This window comes from Loxodonta africana, chromosome 1 (assembly GCF_030014295.1).
Source record: "Loxodonta africana isolate mLoxAfr1 chromosome 1, mLoxAfr1.hap2, whole genome shotgun sequence".
In the NCBI taxonomy this organism is placed as follows: Eukaryota; Metazoa; Chordata; class Mammalia; order Proboscidea; family Elephantidae; genus Loxodonta; species Loxodonta africana.
In genome coordinates, this window is record NC_087342.1 from 30,750,521 (window position 1) to 30,771,462 (window position 20,942).

Genomic DNA, 20,942 nt, shown 5'->3' on the forward strand with positions numbered 1-20,942 from the left:
ACAGAGGTTAGGTAATGGACTCGAGCTCCGACAACCAGCAGAGCTTCAATTTCAACCCAGGTCTCTTTGTCTGCAGTAATACAGCTCAGGTGAGGTCTGTAAAGTGGAAACCAGAGCCCTTCTGGAACAGAGCTGCTGAGGATTCTGTGAGCTCCTGAAGGTGAAAGTACTAGCAGACGAAGAGAGCCAGAGGGAAGTAAACATGTCATCCAACTTTGTATCATCCGTGCCTGGCACATCACTGGTCGTCAATACACTAAAAAAAAATAATAAACCTATGAATGAATAAATGAAGAAAGAAACGAACCTAGCCCTGGTGCCTGGAACACAACACAAAAAGTATTCCATAAATGCTTTTTTTTCCTCCCTCCGCTGGAGAGTGGTGGCCGTATTTGCAGGCTCTGTGCCTGGCACTTGAGTGTGTGTAGGTGACATGAGTGACTTAGAAGCCTGACCCTGGGAGCCACGGGGAAATTCTTGTCCTCTTGGCTACAGGCAGATGCTGGTGCTCCAAGCTCCAGGTAGTGGCATGCTACCCTGGCCAGGGCTTCTCTCCACTGCAGGGTAAGTACAGGTCACCCACCTTCCAAGCCAACCCTGGCCCAGCAGTTAGCTAGACTGTGTCAGGCTCAGTGTGCACCAGTGGCTGCAGAGTGGCCGGTGATGGGGAAATGGCCACAGTGAGCAGAGAAGGCACTCTACCTAGCCAGGTTCCACGTCATTCTATTCCCCCACCCTGCCTCTCTGTGTCTTCTCTGGGCTGCAAATCTCAGTCCCCTGTGTCTGGTGAGTGACTTAATGAGTGTCTAGAAGATGCCTGGTATATAGCAGGTGCTCAGTAAATATCGGTGGGATGAGTAAATGAATAAACAAAAACAGGAGTGAAGAGACAGGCTGACTGATGTGTGTCTATTTATTGGCACGGGGTCCTATAGGGCCAAGACCACTCCCTCCTCACCCTCTTCCCTGTAAAAATAAACTCTGTCCATCCCACTCCCTGCTTTATCTGCTTGCTTTCTTGGTGCAGGGAGAATTGGTCACCCCTGAGACTTGTGCCCCAGGATACAGGTGCCAGCACACCCTGTGCACATACACACACATCCCCTCTCGGCCCAGAGAAGTAGGAGGCAGGAGAAAGGTGTACACAGGCCCTCAGGCTTCCGCTAAGAACCAAGCACAGCTGGGCTGTCAGTGAGGGGCAGCAGCGGTACTGGGAGCAGCAGCAAGCGGTACATGGGGCAGCCCCTAGGCTGGGGCTCTAGGTAGCTAAGTCCACTCCCAAGATAGTGCTGGGCGAGCCTTGGGGAAAGTCTGGGAGGCACACCACCCAGGCTCTGCCTGGTCAAGTGGGCAGGCACAGCAGGCCCCTGGGCCACCAAGCCGAGCGAGCCTGTCACCAGAAGAGACGGACTCCCTTCCTGTGAGAGCTGGTGAGCCCCCGCCCCAGGCCTCCTTCATGTGGGTAGCCAGACAGGGGGACACAGACGGATGTCACAGTGAATGGTGGAGGCTCTGCTGGAGGCAGGGGCACCCCCGAAGCAGAGGCACAAAGTGGTGTTTGAGGAGAGCTGGGACACATGTCACCTGTGGTGTGGAAGGGCTAGACCCAGCCCAGCCTACCTTCATCTCTCCTAGCCCCAGAGCAAACAGCCTCACTGGGCCAGCTGCCCCAGGCCCCCAGGGACAGACTTCTCCCCTCATCCAGGTCTACCACACCTCACACAGCTGCCCTGGGTTCATGGGAGAGCCGACAGGGCAGCCGAAGTGCCGCAGGAAGTCACGGGAGTTGGAGAGGGTGCCCAACACGCGGAAGCGGGCAGGGCTGTGGGGGTCAGTCACCAGCCCCTCGTGAGAGCTCTCTGGTGTGCGGACCGAGCACCACACCTGTGGGCCAGGACAGACACGGGGACATATGGTGTCCAGTGTGGGCCAGGGCTAGTCTCCACTTCAGCAGAGCCATCCCAAGGGCACAAGCCACTGCTGCCCCTGCCCCCAGCTCAGGAGGGCTCTAGCCCCGCTTTCCCCAGGCCTCAGGGGGATGGGAAGAGGGCTTAGCCTGCGTCTCCAGCCCAACCCCTTCGAGGTCAGCAAAGACTGGGGATACACCACCCTCCCAAACTCCTTCAAGGCCTTTCATAACTTCCCTGGACACTGGATTGCCAGGATGGACATGTCTAAGGGTGAAAAGTAGAGCCCCAGGGACTGACCGCCTGCTACAGTGCCAAGTATCTAGAGACGACCCTGTCTGAGGCCTGGTCCTGCCACTTCCTTTATCCTGGGTGCTCTTCGGGGAGCCACTTTGTCTCCCCAAGTTTTGGTTTCCTCCGATATACCTAACTCACAGGAACGTCGTGAGGATCAAAGGCCCGCTCCCCACCCCTCACCCCTCAAGCAGGGCAGCCCTGCCCTTTGAGATCTCTGAAATCCTACTGAAGATTTCTCCCTCCTCTCAGCCTCAGACTCCTTTTGTGAGCCCCAGTGGAGAGGTTCTGGGCACCAGGCCTTCCCAGCCCACCTTCCACACCCCGACTTCAGCCCGTTTCCCAGCCCCTCCCCTACACGCCCCAGACTTCTTCCTACATCACCCGGGGGAGGCAGTACCTGGGCAAATCCCACAAAGAAGAGCTGGTGGTTGGTAAGCCCCAAGGCTGGCAGCTGCTGCTCCTCCCCGTGCTTTCTCAGCCATGCTTCGTAAGCCTGGGGCCGGGCACAGTGGGCAGCAAGTCCATCAGGGCCTGCCCACCTCCACCCAGTGCCTTTCCTGCCACGCAGGTGGGACTCAGCCCCTGGAGGGCTGACCAGGCCACTCACATTGTAGGCAGCCTTAAGCCCCCCGTTGTCAGCAATATTCTCCCCCAGCGTCTGGCGGCCGTTGAGGCTCTCCCCGTTGACCTGGTACTGGCTGTACTGCTCCTCCATACAGGCCGTATGGTTCCGGAAGGCCGCCAGGGACTCATTCTGCCACCAGGGCCGTAGGTTCCCTTCCTTGTCATACTCACGCCCTGGGGAGAACTCACCTTTGCACCCCACCAAGGCAGGCCTCACCCCTTTCAGGCAGGAGGGCCCCATCAGCCTTGGTCCGCAGACTCAAGAGGCCCTTGGGCCTGGCCCCCAACACCCCAAGGTCTTGCTGGAGCCACTGGGAATTCTGGGCCTGAGGGACAACTCCACGGGCCCCTACCTTGGTCATCAAAGGCATGTGTCAACTCGTGGCCCATCACCACACCGATGCCACCGAAGTTCAGGGCCCTGGTGGATAAAGCATACTGAATGAGGATGTGAGGGGGGGACCTCTGACTCCCACCTCCAGCCCTGCTCCTGGCCCGCCCACATGTCCAGGCCCCAGCACCCAGCTCCTCCTGCCTCAGACACACTTGGGGTGGTTGCGGGCATAGAAAGGGGCCTGCAGGATGCCAGCAGGGAAGACGATTTCATTCTTGGTTGGAAGGTAGTAGGCATTCACAGTCTGGGGGGTCATGCTCCACCTGGGAGAGAGGGAGACTGAGGCTCGGGTGGCCCTGACCCCACTGGTGTCCCTCCCACCCAGCAGTCCTGACCTGTTTCTGGCAAGGACCCAGAGGCTCCAGTCCAGGATAAGTCCTGTCCCCCACCCTGGAAATCTTCCCCCACCTCTCCCACTGCCCCAAGTGCCTGCGGCCCCACATGCTCACTGGTCCTTGCTGGGAGGCTTGCGCAGCTGGTCAGCCATCACCTTAGCAGAGAAGTTGTACAAATTCAGCATGTTCTGGAAGAACTCCTCTGAGACGTCATACTACGGGAGCGACAGGAAGGAGTGAGCACACAGGAGGACTTGTTGGAGAGTAGGACAGTCCCAGCTTGGCCGCTACTTTGCACCTCTCTAAGCCTCAGTTTCCTCAACCGTGAAATGGGAGTCAAACGTCGACTTCACAGTATTATCGTGATGATTAAATGCCATCACATATATGGAATAATAAATAATAATTCCCAATATTTAAGAAGCACTTCTGTTGCACGTGACATATTTTTTACACACTGCCTCCTTTTATTCTTAGCAACAACCCTATGGGGTAGGTACTAAAAAAAAAAACCTTTTGCCATCTAGTCGATTCCAACTCACAGCAACCCTGTAGGACAGAGAAGAACTGCCCCATAGGGTTTCCAAGGAGAAGCTGGTAGATTCGAACTGCCAACATTTTGGTTATTAGCTGAGCTCTTAACCACTGCGCCACCAGGTACTAATAGGATCCTCATTTTACAGATGAAGAAACTGAGGTTCAGTGAGGTTATGTAACTTATCCAAGGCTGCATACAGTTATTTAGGGGTGGAATTTCGCTCAGGGTTGACTCCAAATCCCTGGCTTGTAAGTACTGCATTGTGCGGCCATCTGGCCTGCAGTCTGGAGAATTAGCACCTGAGAACCAACAAGGACCTCCTTCCTTCTCAGTGCTTGGACCCCAATTACTGAGCCCAGAGGACACTGCCCCCCACAAGGCTGAAGTTCAAAGGTACTCACCCCATCGTAAATATCGTCCAGCTCTTTGGGTTCCAGGATGAAGTCGGGGAAGCCAATCATGTCGTAGATGGCGTCTGCCTAAAGAGACCAAGTTAAGGTTTCACCCTCTTCAGGAGACCCTGGGTGGAACAAACAGTTAATGTGCTCGGCTACTAACCGAAAGGTTGGAGGTTCGAGTCCATACAAAGGCACCTTGGGAGAAAGGCCTGGTGATCTAATTCCAAAAATTAGCCATTGAAAACCCTATGGAGCACAGTTCTACTCTGACACACGTGGTGTCACCATGAATCAGAATTAACTCAAAGGCAAATGGTTAAAAACCTGTTGTTGAGTCGATTTCGACTCATAGCAATCCTGTAGGACAGAGTAGACCTGCCCCATAGGGTTTCCAAGGAGCAACTGGTGGATTCGAACTGCCAATTTTTTGGTTAGCAGATGTAGCTTTTAACCACTGCACCACCCAAAAAAAAAACAGATTAAGCTTCCAATAAAACTATCCTCCACCCCCACCTCAAGATGGCGCCCCAGCCACAGCTACAGCTCACTTTCTCCTTGGCTGCCCGGCGGGTCTTCTCATCCATCCAAACCAGCTGTCCCAGGGCCTCCTCAAAGGCTGTCCGGATCTCACTGATCATCCCCTCTGCCTGGGAGGGCAGGGGCACAAGTCAGTCCCCTATTTACACTTAACACATCACTCTTCCCCCACCCACACAGCACCCCTGCCACATCCCTGCAGGGGACACACGGGAAGGCCTGGACTCATGAAATAAAGCCAAGCTGGGGAGGATGGGAAGGAAGCATGATTTGTGAAGGTTCTGGGATGGTGCTGGGTGGCTTTTTTCCTAATGAATTAAAATTTTAATTGACAATAAGTTAATTAAATTAATATAATTTTAATATAGTGTACTGATTTTTATCTGATTACAAAAGGAAGGCCTTAATGGTAGAAACCTTAGAAAACTGATAAGAGCTGAGAGAGAATAGATATCATTGAAAACCCATTTCAGGGATAACTTCTTTTATCATTTTGATTAGCTATTTCTAGTGTTTTCTTTGCCCAGATATATAAATAGAATATGGAATTATGTCATAGAACATATACATTTTTTGTAACCTGCACTTTTTTTCCACTTCATCTATAATCAGTTTTAGTCCATAATTCATTTTAACCACTATTTATTTTTCCCTTCCCCTGTGGATGGACATATAAATTGTTTTCATTTTTCCCTATTATAAACAAGTTTGCCACAAACATCTTTGTAGATAATACTTTAATTGTACCCATTATCATCACCCAATAAATAAATTTTTTCTAGTTATATAGGTAAGAGAAGCTTATTGTAAAAAATTTGAAAAACACAGAAAATTTTAAAGGACAAAAAAATTCCTCATAACCGCATTGCCCAAAGCAACCACTGTTTCTTTGTTATTGTTCCTACCAGTTTTTTTTTTTCTCTATGTCACATATAAATACACAGTAAATTTTAAACAAAACAAGGGGTATTGTTGGAAGAAGCTTGGAGACTCACGATTTCCTTGCTTTGCCGGTCAAATGTGGCCTTCACAAAGAGGGAGCCCAGAGCGAAGCCAAGGGCGTCATCCGTGTTGGAGATGCAGGTCTGCCATCTTGGTGTGCAGGACTGTCAGGGGACAAAGAGCCAGGCCTCTCAGAGCTGGCTCTGTCCTCTGGTCTGAGGGCCCCTCTCAGTTCTGGGTTTGGGGTACCATCTCTCCCTCGGACCCCAGGGAAAATGAAGGGCAATAGCTCAGCATACCACACCAGCAGCAAAATCTCAGGAGAAACAAGTGTGCTGCCAGCTCTTCTCAGCACTTTCCTCCAATGAAGTTTCTAAGTGGCCCAACAGGGTCCAGAAGTTTCTTTGCTCAGTTCCACATCCCAGTCTTATGTGCAGTTCGCGGCACCAGAAACCTGAGAGTCATCCCAACTTGCTCCATCTCTAACCCCACATTCAGTCCATCACCAATTCCTATATGTACTAAACCAAAAAACCTGTTGCCATTGAGTTGATTCGACTCGTAGCGACCCCATAGGACAGAGTAAAACCCGCTCCACAGGGTTTCCAAGGAACGGCTGGTGGATTCGAACTCCTGACCTTTTGGTTAGCTACTGAGCTCGTAACCACTGCATCACCAGGACGCCAGTCTATTTGTATGCAGGCATCATAATCTCTCCTGTCCACTGCATTGCCACTGCCCTGCCCTAGATCACTGAAGATGGCAGATGACTTCTAACTAGACACTCTGACTCCATTCTCAGGTTCCCCACACTCCTCTGCTTGGCTGCCAGAGAGATCATTTAACACATAAACGCAGCCATGGTACTCTCTGCTTAAAGCCACCCCATGGTTCCCCATCCCTGAAAGGCCAAGCTTCTTAGCAGGGCATTCAGGTCCCTTCATGGACTGTCCCGTGCCTGCCTCTCCAACCTCAGCCTCTCTGCTGCCCTGTGCTCAACCTCATACTGAGCAAACACAAGCAGACCCACCGTGCTCTGTCTGGCCTCTAGGAATTTGCACATTCTGTTCCTTCTGCCTGGAATGCCCTTCTCTCCTGCCTTCCTGATGAACTCATGTTTCACATGTCACCTCCTCAGGGAAGCCTTTCCTGTGGTGAACCCACCTGTGTCCTATAGTGCAAAGAAGGTCTTTCACTCAATGTGACTACTCATCAGCCCAGAATCTAGTGTTTGTTTACATGTCCACTTCCCCCACTTGATGGGGCATCTTGAAACTAAGACCTGCACCACTTATTCACCATCTTCTTCATTATCATCATCGAAGCTGACTGCCTATACAGTTAATCCTCATGACAACCCCACAAAGTGGTCCTGTTTTACAGACCACGAAATGGAGAGTAGAAGGGTCTAGAAAAATGCCCAAGGTTCCATAGGCTAAAAAAACGGAGGAGCTGGGGTTGGAACCCAAGTCAGCTGATCCCAAGTCCTGCGCACCAACTATATCATGAGGCAAATGGCACAAGACTCACGGTAAGTGTGAAGCATCAGCTAGGCTGGACGAGAGGGTGGGCGCAGAGTCAGAGAGCTCACCTTCTTGGTGCCATAAAGGGTCTCCAGAAGCTTCTCTTGTGCAGACTCAAAGCGCCGGTCCAGGCTGGAGGTTGTCTTCTGCACCAGGTTCCAGATCAGGTAATTGTTGAGCACACTGGCGTTTGGAGGAGAACATGAGGTAAGGGTGGCCCCAGAGGAGAACGTGAGAGGAAGGGGCAGCCCCAGGAATGTGCAGTCTGCAAGAGTCCTGAGAGGCATGTGTGGGAGCTGACTCAGAATCCCTTCCTCTCACCCCGGGACCACACACCTGCCTCCAGAATCAAGTTGGGGCAAAGTGTGGGGACAGAAATCACAAGTGGGCAGGGACCCCAAAACCCCGGCCTAGGGAGACTAGCCTGCAGACATTGTTGGGATGTTTGGAAGGCCCAGGCCCTCATCAAACGCTGCTCTGTGTCTGTGCCAGGTCCCCATGTTCTGCCCTGCCCAGGACCTCCACAGAGCCCTGAGCCATACCCTGGCATCTTGGGCTTCTCCCCACCTTGGCTCCGTGCTGTTGATGAGCTCTGACACCTGTTGCAAATAATCGGTCCCATACACGACCACAGGCTCAGAGTCACTCAGCTCCAGCGGCAACAGCAAGAAAGACAGGAACTCCAGCCAGTCCATGGAGGGCGCCAGTACCTAGGAGCAAAACAGAAAATCTCAAGCCTCCCTGCCTTCATCCTGGCTTCCAGAAGACCCCTCCCCTATGGGTATGCTGTAGTCTGGGAGCCCTTCCCATTGCCATGGCAACAGCTACTGGCTGCTGGGTGACCCCTTCTTACAATAAACCATCTTTCAGGCCTGAGCACCCCTCAGTCTGGGAGCCCAATCACGTTCTGTCTGTACACAGGTGGAAGACCACCTGTGTATGATATTCAGTCAGGGCACAGATACTCAAATATCTCCATAACCCAAAAACCAAAAAAAAACAAACCCATTCAGTTGAGTCAACATCGACTCACAGAGACCCTGTAGGACAGAAGGGAACTAACTGCTCCATGGGGTTTCCAAGGAGGGGCTTGTGGATTCAAACTGCCGACCTTTTGGTTTGCAGCCCGAGCTTTTAACCACTGTGCCACAAGGGCTCTGTTTTCATAACAGTTGATAGAATACCAGTCCCCTGAGGCCCCCAGGGCACCTTCGTACTTGGCTCCTTCTCCAGCCCCCACCCCAACTTCTCCATAATCAAACAACTAAAGGGCTGACGCCTGAGGCAGTAAGGGCCTTCCTGGAGCCTGCTCCAGTATCTATTCTGATTGTTCTGTTGGCATCTTGTACAAGCTGTTATGGAGTTAACATCACCCCTCCATGCATCCCCAGGCCCCAGGAAACAGACCAAAGGATCGCCCAGTGACAGGTGGCCTGAAATGATACCAGGGTGCTTTCCAGGATAGCAACAGCACAGCTGGGAAGCTCCGAAAAACAAGGGAAGGAGGAAAGGATCGGCTGCCTCGGGAGATGCATGAAGGGATGCTGGCAGCTGTGCCAGGCGCTGGTCCCTCCCTGCTCTCTCCCGTCCCCTGCCTGCCCCACCTGCAGCTCAGCGATGCTCATCTTGTGATAGATCTTCTCCTCGTCACGCCGCTGGTCCTGGGGCACAGTGATGTTGGCCAGTTGAGTCTCCAGCTCCAGCACCTGCTGCATCTGCTCCCGCGTGGAGGCTGGCTGTCCACCCAGCAGCACCCCCAGCTCCTCCATGTAGTCCAGGTAGGCGGTAAGCACCTGCCAAGGCCCAGAGGACCCTCAGAGATAACCACCAAGTCCTGCCAGAAGCTGGAAGGACCTGTTGTAGCCACCACCTCTGTCTACCATGTCGTCTGCTGACCCTTCTCAGAGGCCTTCCTGGACCACCCTGTCCCATTTCTGTCACTGTGCTTTCCACCGTCTGCTATGATCTCGTTTTTTGTGCATTTGTTTAATCATTTCTGTCCCCAGGGAGAAGATGAGTTCCAGGAGAGCAGAGACCATGGCCAGCTTATTCACCACTGTCTCCCTAGGGTCTAGAACAAACAGTGCCTAGCACAGAATTAAAAAAAAAAAAAAAGATGACCAGGCCTTTCTTCTGAAGTGCCTTTGAGTTAGAAGTCAAGCACATAACCGTTTGCACCACCGTGGGCTCCTAGTACAGAACAGATGCTCTGCAAATACTCGTCCAGCAGAAGGACCTGCTTCCCACGCTCTGCCTCGCACTTTCTACAGCGCTTCTGGTCTCTCGGATCCTCAGTGACCATGTGCCTCATTCAGCAGCTGAGTGGCCCTCATGGGGAGTCTCGCCCACTCCCTCCTACCTCCCATCCGTCCAGAACTCAAACTTGCTACTTTCTCCACTGGTCGCCAAGTGGGAGAACAGCACAGAAAAGAAATATTTAGTTGCCACTATTTTTTTTTTTTATGGGTTTATGTATACATGTGGAAACCCTGGTGGTGTAGTGGTTAAGAGCTATGCCTGCTAACCAAAAGACTGGCACTTCGAACCTACCAGGTGCTCTTTGGAAACTGCATGGGGAAGTTCTACTTCGTCCTGTTGGGTCACTATGAGTCAGAATCCACTCAACAGCAATGGATTTTACATATACGTGTATACATGGAGCCCTGGTGGCTAATGGTTAAGAGCTCAGCTGCTAACCAAAAGGCCAGCGGTTCAAATCCACCTATGCGTCCTATAGGGTCGCTGTGAGTTGGAATCAACTCAACGGCACGCAACAACAAGACGGATACATGTGTCAGGCTCTCTGCTAGGGCTTTACATGTAATTGTATCACTCCCCACTCACGGCACCTCCATAAAGTGGCTATCATCAGTCCCATTTTATGGATGAGGAAGCAAACTTGGGAAGGCTACATGACCTGACTGGTCTCACAAACTAGCAGGTGGCAGAGTCGGAATGTGATTCCAGGGCCACAGCCCTAGCACCACCTGGGCCTACCACAAACTCATGCTGCCTCACCTCTGCTGGCATCTGAGCTCCACGAGGGCAGGGCTGTGTCTGCTTTGTTTGCCACGGCAGTCTCAGGCACAGAGTAGGTGCTCAGGAAATATTTGCTGAATGAAAGCCTGCAAACAAACCCTCAGCACCGACTCCCCAGGGTCTTCCACCCAGGGACCAGAGTATGCCTTTGTCCCGATGCCGGCCCTCAGCTCTCTTGCCATCTCCTCTTCCTGTTCACTGAGGAGCTTTAGCTTCCCTTATGTCCATTGCCTGTGCTCCAAAACGTCTCCTTTCCCACCTCGCCTCTTCCTGGCTGCTGGCGTACCAATCCCAGTCATCACAGCTCCTGGGGGGTGGGAGGTTAGCACAACCCACCCAACCCACCCAAGACACGTTACCCCTTTCTCTCCCTACCTTCTTACCTTCAGCTTAAGACTTACTTTGGAGACTTTCCTGAACCCTGCTGTTAGGATCTAATTGTGTCCCCCAGAATACGCGTTGTAAATCCTAACCCCTATCTAGAGTCCGCATGAGTCGGCAACAGGTTTTATACCTGTGTTTATAATCTCATTTGGGAATGGGTTTTCCTTGTTAAGAAGCCATATCAGTGTAGGGTGTGTTTTAAGCCAATTACCTTTGGGATACAAAAAGGGCAGATTAGGCAGAGAGAAGGAAGCAGAGATGAGGGAACAGAGATGCCAAACTACATGAAGATCACCAAGGAACCAAGGAACAAGGACTTTCCCCCAGAGCCAACAGAGAGAGAAAGCCTTCCCCCAGAGCTGGAGCCCTGGCTCTTAAACTGTGAGAAAATAAATCTCGGTTTGTTAAAGCCACCCACTTGTGGTATTTCTGTTATAGCAACACTGGATAGCTAAGACATCTGTGTTACTCCTAAGTGTTTATCCTATCTTTACATTAAATCGAAGAGGTGACCCTGCAGCTTCCCCATCCCAGGAGGACCGCCTGCCCAAGGCACCCAGCCCCACACCCACAGCCAAATGTGGGCTCTCTCCTTGCCCTCTTTCAAGTGTGGAACTACATGGTTCCCTCCTGCTGTCTCCAAATTCTCTCCTCCCTGACTGCCAGTGATGCAATTTTTTTTAAAACACGAAACCACAAACCTGTTCACATCACTCTCCCACTTTTGAGTTTTCCCTTCCATGTCTTTTGGGATAAATCCTAAATCTTAAACCTGACCCACAATGCCCTGCATAGTCTGAGTCCCACCCTCCCTTCCTGCTCCTGGTCAGTCCCTGCTTCCCACAGCAGAGCCTCTGCAGGAGCTCTTCCCTTTGCCTGGAGCCACCTCCCTTTGCTGCAGCCTGCCATCATTCTGGGACAGGCTGCACCTGTTACACTCCCTCTCAGAAGCCCATACTTCTCCTGTATAACGGTCCCAACAGCTGTGAGCCCTAGGTACATGGGTAGTTCATGTCTTCTCCCCGACTTAGAGGTCAGTGACATTGTCTTGTCCACCACTGTGCCTAGAGGAGGGTCTAGTGAAGTATTGCTCCGTAAATGTTTGTGAATGAATCAAAGAACAGACGCTTCTGCTGGTTGTCCTACACCACAGAAGTCTCCTTCGATGGCTTTCTTCCTCTTGTTACCCTTAAAATACAAGAATCCAAATCCAGACTTCCTGAAGCCATTGAGGCTGGATGAACCCCCAAATGATTGCCCCAAGAAAATATTTAAAACATAAACCAAAAATATTCCCTTAAGTCTTCTTTAAACCAAACAGCAGTTTTAGCTTAATTAATAAAGAATGTCTGCCTTGAGCATTGTGCTCTTTTAAAGAACTAAATCTATGGGATCAAACTGACAACAGCAGCTTGAAAGGTTAGATGGGAAGTTTAGGGGGCAGTGAGTTTATGTTAATGGGAGGGTGAAAAGGGGGGGTGAGAATGGTTGCACAATTCCAAGAATGTAATCAATATCACTGAATTGTACATGTCAAAGTATTGAATTGGTTATGTTCTGCTGGGAGCCCTGGTGGCACTGTGGCTAAATGTCAGGCTGCTAACCAAAAGGTCAGCAGTTCAAATCCACCAGCCACTGCTTGGAAATCCTATGGGGCAGTTCTACTCTATCCTATAGGGTCACTACGAGTAGGAATTGACTCGATGGCAAAGGAGGGTAACAGGTATGCTCTGCTTTATGTGTATTTTCAACAACAATAAAAATAAAATAAATTATTTTTTAAAAATACAAGGATCTCCCTTTTTCCTTTCTCCATTCTTCCCCCACGCTTTCACCTCTCTTAAGCCTTTGTCTAGATGTCTAAGGAAATGTCTCTCAAGTTCCTGGCTCCCTCCAGGCTCGTCCTCGATCCAGAGCTCCATGCAGCTTTCACAACTGACCTCTGACTCTTCCACTGGTCTCTCCATGTAGATAACACCCAGGTCCCTCAAACTCGAGCGTCTAAAACGAGAGGCCCCCACTCCCTGTGTGGCTGCCACACGCGGGATCACTAGCTTGCACCCCTCCCAAACACCAGGTGAGGTAGCTGCTATGACCTCCACTTCTTTTTTTAAACTTTTCTCTTTTTTTTTATTGTGCAGGTTTTAAGTGAAAGTTTACATCTCAAGTTAGTTGCTCATAGAAAAATTTATACACATATTGTTATGTGACCCTAGTGGCTCTCTCTATAATGAGACAGCATACTCCTCCTTTCCACACCAGATTTCCCATGTCCAATGAACCAGCTCCTGTCCCTTTCTGCCTTCTCATCTCACCTCCAGACAGGAGCTGCCCACATAGCCTCATGTGCCTACTTGAGCTAAGAAGCACACTCCTCACCAGTATCATTTTATGTCTTACAGTAAAAAAAAAAAAAAATTTTTTTTTTTTTTAGTCCAGTCTAATCTTTGTCTGAAGAGCTGGCTTTAGGAATGGTTTTAGTTCTGGGTTAACAGAGAATCTGGGTGTGACCCCATTTTTCAGGTGAGGAAACTCAGCCTTAGAGAGGTTAATCAAACCGCAGCAAGCAGCAGACCTGGGATCGAAGTCCAGGTCTGACTCCAAAGTCTGCCCTGTCCTCTACCACTGCACCGAGCTCTCTTTCCCAACATGCTCTCAAGCTGGGTCTTCCCTCAGACACCCTGAGTGTCTAAGGAAACCGCCATGCCACCAGCCCTCAGGCTTACAGCCTCAGCCTTCTTGCCTCCTCCCTCCCTCTCCTTCTCTCTTCTAACTTCCAGCAACCAGGACCCTGGCTGCCAGGACCATGTCTCCTGCCTCCTCCCCTTCCTCACCGCCCTTCTGTCCCTCCCACCATTTGGGACCTTAGGACCCAGAGCCTGGAGTCCTGCAGAGACTCTTACCTCATCGCCAGACCGTTCTCTTGCATCTGCTCTCACCCCCAGCCCAGGTGTCTTTACTGGTCACTCTTTCCCAGCTCTGGAGTGCACAATGCCTCCCTGGGCCTACAGAACTAATTCCTTAGTGTGGCATTCGAGGTCCCTCCCTAACGAGTCCCAACCCACCTTTCCAGCTTCCTGTCTGCTCTGAGGAAACCCTGGTGGCACAGTGGTTAAGAGCTACGGCTGCTAACCAGAAGGTCAGCAGTTCAAATCCACCAGGCACTCTTTGGAAACTCTATGGGGCAGTTCTACTCTGACCTATAGGGTCTTTATGAGTTGTAATCGACTCAACAGCAACAGGTTTTGGTTTGGTCTGCTCTGAGCTCTCTATTTTGCCAAACTGGACCCCTTCAAACACATCTTAGGTTTTCCCTCCTCTACACTTTCGTTCAAACTCTTCTCTCAACACAGCATGCCCTCATCGGCGCCTACGTATTCTACCAGGACCCAGCTCAAACACAGTTTTCAGAAAACCTTTGCTGAGTCTCTCCTCTTCTGAGTTCTAGAGCCCCTCTTTTGAGCCATGTCCCGTGCTGTTTGGCTCCATACTTCCATCTACACTAAAACCTTCCTCTGGCAAGGGCTGTAAAGCTTACATCTTGGAATTCTCTGCTGCACCTGGTACACGGTAAAACCAGTAGTCAGCTGCCGCGGAGTCAATCGGACTCATGGCGACCCCACATGTGTCAGAGCAGAACTGTGCTCCATAGGGTTTTCAATAGCTGTGATCTTTCAGTAGATCACCAGGCCTTTCTTCCAAGGTGCCTCTGAGTGAGTTCGAACTGCCAACCTTTTGGTTAGTAGTTGAGCCCTTAACCTTTTGTGCCAACCAGGCACATGGTAGGTGCCTATAAAATGCTTTCTGGATGAATAAAAGTAAGGAAGAGAGGGAGAGAAGGAGGAGGGAAAGACAGTCAGCTCACGAGGCAGCAGGATAGGCTCACGTTCCCTAGTCTGACCCTGGGCCAAGGAAAGACTAAGCAGGGGGAGAGGGGAGGGCTCTGAGGGCATTCCTTACTTTCTCGTTGGCAGTCTTGTTTAGGTAGTAATCTCGAGAGGGCAGAAAGAGCCCAGACTGGTCCACCTGCAACAGGAATAAAAGACTCTCATGTAGGGACCCCCAGCCCAGCTCACTGTCACAGGGGAGGGGAGTATGGCCTCATCCCTCTCCAGCTTGGTACCTGGATGACATTGCTGTTGGAGCTCTTGGAGTCGGCGCTGACATAAACAGTAAAGAAAGGGGTGGCCCTGTAGGTCCCTGCCACTGCCTTCAGTACTTCCATGAAGTTGTCCTGGTCCCAGGGCCCCGTAATGTTCCAACCACCGATCTGAAGAGAGACCATAAGTGGAAGCTATGCTACAAGGGCCCCCAAAGCTCCCCCAGGCTGTGTCTCCTTCTGAGGAGGGGACTCCCCTGCCCACAGCCCACCTGGCAGCCCTACCTTGTCGATGAGGTCACGCAGCGGCTGGGCTCCCAGCTCCTCAATACGCTCCACACGCAGGCAGGACAGGTAGAAGCGCTGTGTCTTCTGTTCAGCTTCGCTGCTGGAGTTGAAGGTAGTGTTTTCTGTACGGTAGAACGCAGGGTCCAGGTAGCAATTAGTTAACTACTGGCGGGGACTTCCTGGCCCACAATCCGTCTTTGCCCTCTTTATGAGCAGTCCCCCAATGTAGACCCAGGGAAACTGTCTGAAAGAGCAATTGTGGCTTCCTCTCCCCGGCCATGGAGATGCTCCCTAGATCAATTTAAACATTCTAGACTCCCTGGCACCTGCCATGCCTCATTATACCCAGAGGTCCTAACCCTCCCCCCAAAGCCCCTTTCTGCTTCTCAGCTCTTGCCCTCTGCACCCCACCTCAGGAACGTTAGCATCCACTTTCCCATTTGCCTATGGACCGTCTCTGAGCACCCTCAAGTGCCAGGCCCTATGGTGTGTACTTGGCACAAGACCCCCCATCGGGCCCACTCACCCAGCAGGTGCTTCAGTACGGCCTGGTTCTGGTCCCAGAGGCTGTTGAAGGTGTTCCAGCGAGAACGCCCATCAGGCAGGGGGTTCCTGCGAATCCAGCCTCCACAGGAGAACTGGTAAAAGTCTTCACAGGGCCTCACTCCACGGTCCAAGGACTCCAGGATTTTTCCAGCCACTCGAATGCAGGCCTCTGTGAGGCAGGTGCTGTGGGATGGGTCTGTGGCAGGGGACACAGCCGGGGTAGGAGGCTGTCAGTCAGGTCAGTATAGGAGAGGCAAATGCTTTGGGGTGGGGGGGGGACTGTAACAGCTGAAAAGTTATGAGGAGACAGAAAAGCCAGGGGCGGGAGCCTGTGGGGAACCCGGGCCACAACCTGAGACAATCTTAGAGGCCCTTCAGTCTTCAGAGCCCCCAGGTTGGGAGGGTGATGACAGGTGTGGTGCACCTACCTCTGTGGTACTGGACCCCCAGGGCCACAAGGCAGCCCAGAAGCAGTGCAGCCAGCAACAGACAGACACCTGCCAAGACCAGCTCCAGCCGCGTGTGGGAACCTAAGAGGTGTCTTGTCCCCTTCGGGAATCCCACCTGGGGAGGAAAGAGTGACAGAGAGAGAGAGAGCTGCAGGGGAGGGAACCCAAGACCACAGAAATCGTCCTACAGGGCGAAAGCACCAGGGGTTTCCAGAGCCTGGAGCCAAGAGGCTAATGGGGATAACTGTGGGCTCAGGGGCAATGAGGCGGCCTGGCTGCGCCCTGAGCCTGTTTGTGCAACGTCATGGCTTCGAAAGGCCTCACCACGGTCCTAGCGCTGAGGCCAGAGAATGAGCAGGGTTGGGGGCAGGTGACCCTCCAGGGCAGCCCAGACCTCCTGGGTGTGCCAGTCCTCACGCCCAAGCCGGCCTGGTGAGAAAGAGGGAACCCCGTGCTCACCTCCAAGGCGTCCGGGAAGGCCCCGCCCTCTATGGGGGTCTCGGGTGCATCTTCATCCCGAAGCGTGGCCCGTTTGTACTCCACCATCTGCCAGAGAGTCCGGGGCACCATGTAGAAAAAGGGCTGTGTGCCCACCGCCCTGAACCAATGCCCCTCGCCCGCCGGGCCCCCCCGCTGCAATCAGAGCCCCCATATCCCACCTGCCGGGCACTTGGAGGAGGCCTCCGACTATGTCCGACACCCTCCCCAAGTGCGCAGCCCCATCTCCGCGAGCCCGAGCCCCGGCCCGGTGCCGCCTGTCCCCCCGCCACCGCCCCCCTTTGCCTCACCCCCGCATTGCCCTGGGACCCGGGGGCCCCACTCACGTCGCCGCCTCCCAGCTCCTGCAGCGCGACGTTCATGGTAGACTCGGGCGGCGGCGCCCTAGGGCTCCCGGAGGCTGGCCCCGCCGCCCGCCATCACAGCCGCTGCCGCCGCCCCTGCTCGGCCGCCGCCGCCGCCGCCGCCCCCGCCAGCCCGGATCCCCCTCCCCCCGCGGCGCCGCCCGAGGTGGGGGCGGGCTGGGAGGGGAGGAGCGCTCCCGGCTCCCGGCCATCCGCCCTGCGCCCCGACCTCGGCGCCGAGCGCCCGGACCTGCCGGCCCGCAGCGCTGCGCCCAACCAGCCCTCTAGAAACGCCGGAGACCCCACCCCTCTTCAGGGCCAGCCCCACATTTCAGCAGCGCTCGCAGGCAAGCCACCAGTAATTCACATTCCTTTGACCCAGGCCCAAACCGTGCTACTATTCCTTGGCCCAGTTCCCCAAATTGCCGCCTCCCCTGCACCCGCTTCAAACACCTTTGGGAAATTACACCCTGGTGAGAAACTTCTCCCCCTGTACTCAACACAGACCCCTCTCTCAGCCAGTACACCGGCAGCTCACCCACATGCAAGGTGTCCTCACCACAACCACAGAAAGCACATAAACCCAAAGGGCACAGGCAGACACCCCAACACACAAGGCACTCACACAATGTGGGCTGCATACTCACCCGCAGTGCACATGCACGGCAGCCGCAGCTAGTGCACGAAGTGCAAGTCTTTCTGCACCCCACAACGCACACACAGAGCGCTCGGGCAGCATCCAGGATACACACACAGCCCACAGGCGGACTCTACTTTGCCCCTTGCTTGGAGACCTCCGCTTTTACTCTCCAAGATAATTGTTGTCATCAGAGCAACTCACAAAAGGAGGCTTACAGATGGTGACAAACAGGCAGGGAAAAAAACAGCCCAGCTCAGATATTTAAAGAGAAGACGTGCTAACACTTCTAACTTGGGGAAAGCAAAACCGTTTCATTTGGGAGATTTACAAGAGGAAAAGAAAAAAAAAAAAAAAACCGAGCAATATTTACAAGAAAGCCGATGAGGGCTTCCATGCACTGCCTTCCACTTTGTCATTGTGCAGTCAGGCCTGGGGCTTTGTATTCTGCTGTAGGAGAGAGTGTGCATCCTTTTCCAACCCTCCCCAACACAGTGCAACTATTCGACTTGAGAAAGTCCAGAGTGGTGCTGAGTACATAATGACTCCTTGACTCCCCGACCGCCGCAAGATACTTTGCGCCCACGTTTCTAACGTGGGATGCCCTTGTGGCCAAGGAAGGGTGGATGGTAAGCGGGTCAGGCTGAGAAATGGCGGATTTGCTTTCACTGGCGTCTTCCAGCCCAAAGTTGCACGCTCTCAAACAGGAGGCTGTATGCTGTCATAGTTAGGATGAAAGGCTGTAGATTCCGTCCCGTGTCCAGACTCAGGTTACCCATTTGTAAAATGAAAATCAAAATGTACCTACTTCAGCGGATGGATGTGAGGATTAAATGAAACTGTACTTGGAAAGTGCTTTAGGACAGTGCCTGGAACATAGTGGGCACTCAGTATTGTTAGTCATCACCATCATTATTATCAAAAACATAAAGCCAGAAATGAGAATTGTTAGGCTGGAGGAAGCCTGTTCTGTTTCCCAGATGGTGGAGCAGGCACATGGGTTCCAGGTTAGTCAGGGGTTCTCTGAGCAAGGAGCGTTCATATCCAGCAGCACCCAGGTCTGCGACAGCAAGGCCTTGGGAAATCCACTCTGACAATCTCTGGAGTTGTGCATGTTCGCTCTGGTGACAAAGCTGCATCAAAGCACTCCCCCTCCACTCATGGCAGCAGGGTCCATCCTGCCCCAAGGGGAATCTCATCACGACATGGATATGTGAGTATAACCAAAGCTACTGCATCAGGACTGCCTGGCAACACGCTCATCGGAAATAGCCCCGTGGCCACCCCGACGCCACACTGGAAATTGCAATTTCTTATACAGCATATTACTATGCACCAGCATGCACCAGCTGCTGATGTGTCCCTTACATCTTTATACTGATTTACCCTCATGGCACTATTATGAAGCCATTTCAGAGATGAGGACACTGAGGCATAGAGAGGCTAAGAGTCACACATCTAGTACATGGCAAGGCTGGAATGCAAACCCAGGCAGTCTGGCGGAACAGTTTGACACTACAAATCACATGGAGGCTATACTTCCTCCTAACGGTAGTTTACCAGTCTTCTGCCACATCCGCTCCATTCTGAGAAGAGTGAGGGAAAACGTGTCAAGTTTCCAATCCAGACAGATCTGGTCTCAAATCTTCGTCAGCTGTATGTTTTTTTTCAAGTTACTCCAAATCTGATCCTTCATTTTCCTCATCTGTAAAATGGGAACGGTAACCCCTATCTCAATAATGCAATCACACATGAAAGAGCCTGGTACTTAACAGTGTTCTCATTCTCACTAAGCCTGGGCTTTTCATGACCAAAATCATCAATTGGACTCATATCTATCCCTGACCTCATGCTAAGTACTTTATGTAAAAGAGGCTTGGTAGTTGTCTATTCTTTTTCCGCTGAGTTTATTACCTTTGACTCTGATTTTCTCTCCTCCTCAATTTTTTTCTTTTTTCTTTTCTTCCTTTCCTGAAGGGGTGATCTTTTTTGGCCTTCCTTTCCTTAATTGAGGAGCCCTGGTTCCACGTGGTTAAGAGCTACAGCTGCTAACCAAAAGATTGGGAGTTTGAATCCACCAGCCACTCCTTGGAAACCCATGGGGCAGTTCTACTCTGTCCTATAGGGTCGCTGTGAGTTGGAATTGACTTGATGGCAACAGATTTGGTTTTGGTTTCCCTAAATTGATAGTGAATTCAGAGGGAATGCAGGGATTCGACAATGGCTTATACGTTAAATTTACAAGCACAATGTAGTCTTTAGGAGAACGAGAAACAGCAATACCCAGTGTGGGCAAAAGATAAGGAAAACAGGTGCTTTCCTATATGGCTGGTGGTTTGTAAATGGATACAACCTTTTTGGCAGTATGAATCAGAAGGTACAAATTCTCATAGAATCCAGATATTCTGGAGCCACTGAGGCTGAATGAATCCCGAAACTATTGCCCTGAGATAACCTTTAAACCTTAAACCAAAAATAACCCGTGAAGTCTTCTTAAAACCAAAGAATAGTATAACTTAACTAGTAACGAATGTCTACCTTAAGCATTATACTTTTTAAGATCTATCTATATGGGATCAAATTGACAACAGCAGGTTGAAAGATTAGGTAAGAACCTTAGGGGGCAGTGAGTTTATGTTAATGGCAGAGGAACAACTAGGAAAAGCAGGGTGAGAATGTTTGGACAACTCAAAGAATGTAATCAGTGTCAATGAATTGTTGAATTGGTGTATGTTCTGCTGTGTATATTCTCAACAACAAAAATAAAATAAATTATTATTTTTTTAAAAAAGTGTGCATACTCTTTGACCCAGAAAGTCTACTTCTAAGAAATTTTCCCAGGAAATAATTATTATCCATAGAATGTTTGTATGAATTAACTTTTGGTGCATAACAAACCACCCCAAATTTAGTGGGTCAACTTAAAATAAGAAACATTTATTATTTATTTTCTGTGGGTCGATTGGGTAGTTCCTTAAGCCTGGGCCAACAAGCCCCTAGACCAAGAGCTGAGTGGCTTAGGATGCCCAAGGATGGCCTCACTTACATGTTTGGCCCCAGCTGGTGCACCAGTTATCTAGTGCTGCTCTAACAGAAATACCACAAGTGGATGGCCTTAACAAAGAGAAATTTATTCTCTCACAATCTAGGAGGCCAGAAGTCC

The 20,942-nt window shown here is 51.5% G+C and overlaps 1 protein-coding gene across 2 annotated transcripts in view; it reads right to left on the reverse strand.

Moving 5' to 3' along the window:
• Positions 1-359: 359 nt before the first annotated feature.
• The window catches only part of ECE2 (endothelin converting enzyme 2), a 35,352-nt gene continuing 14,769 nt past the window's right edge, over positions 360-20,942 (reverse strand). The window contains exons 1-19 of one of the 2 annotated variants that reach the window (XM_064279271.1): positions 17,125-17,191; positions 16,625-16,846; positions 16,280-16,415; positions 15,832-16,047; positions 15,303-15,427; positions 15,042-15,188; positions 14,879-14,944; positions 9,100-9,288; positions 8,063-8,205; positions 7,564-7,678; positions 6,026-6,136; positions 5,042-5,140; positions 4,497-4,574; positions 3,672-3,772; positions 3,375-3,485; positions 3,182-3,249; positions 2,812-3,002; positions 2,602-2,697; positions 360-1,884 (exon numbers count right to left, since the gene is read on the reverse strand). In XM_064279271.1, coding sequence (XP_064135341.1) covers positions 1,708-1,884; positions 2,602-2,697; positions 2,812-3,002; positions 3,182-3,249; positions 3,375-3,485; positions 3,672-3,772; positions 4,497-4,574; positions 5,042-5,140; positions 6,026-6,136; positions 7,564-7,678; positions 8,063-8,205; positions 9,100-9,288; positions 14,879-14,944; positions 15,042-15,188; positions 15,303-15,427; positions 15,832-16,047; positions 16,280-16,415; positions 16,625-16,846; positions 17,125-17,160 — 2,427 coding nt within the window. In that variant the 5' untranslated portion in view covers positions 17,161-17,191 and the 3' untranslated portion in view covers positions 360-1,707. Of the gene's footprint in view, positions 1,885-2,601; positions 2,698-2,811; positions 3,003-3,181; positions 3,250-3,374; positions 3,486-3,671; positions 3,773-4,496; positions 4,575-5,041; positions 5,141-6,025; positions 6,137-7,563; positions 7,679-8,062; positions 8,206-9,099; positions 9,289-14,878; positions 14,945-15,041; positions 15,189-15,302; positions 15,428-15,831; positions 16,048-16,279; positions 16,416-16,624; positions 16,847-17,124; positions 17,192-20,942 lie in introns of those variants that run through there. The other variant, XM_023551530.2, reaches the window with a different exon arrangement.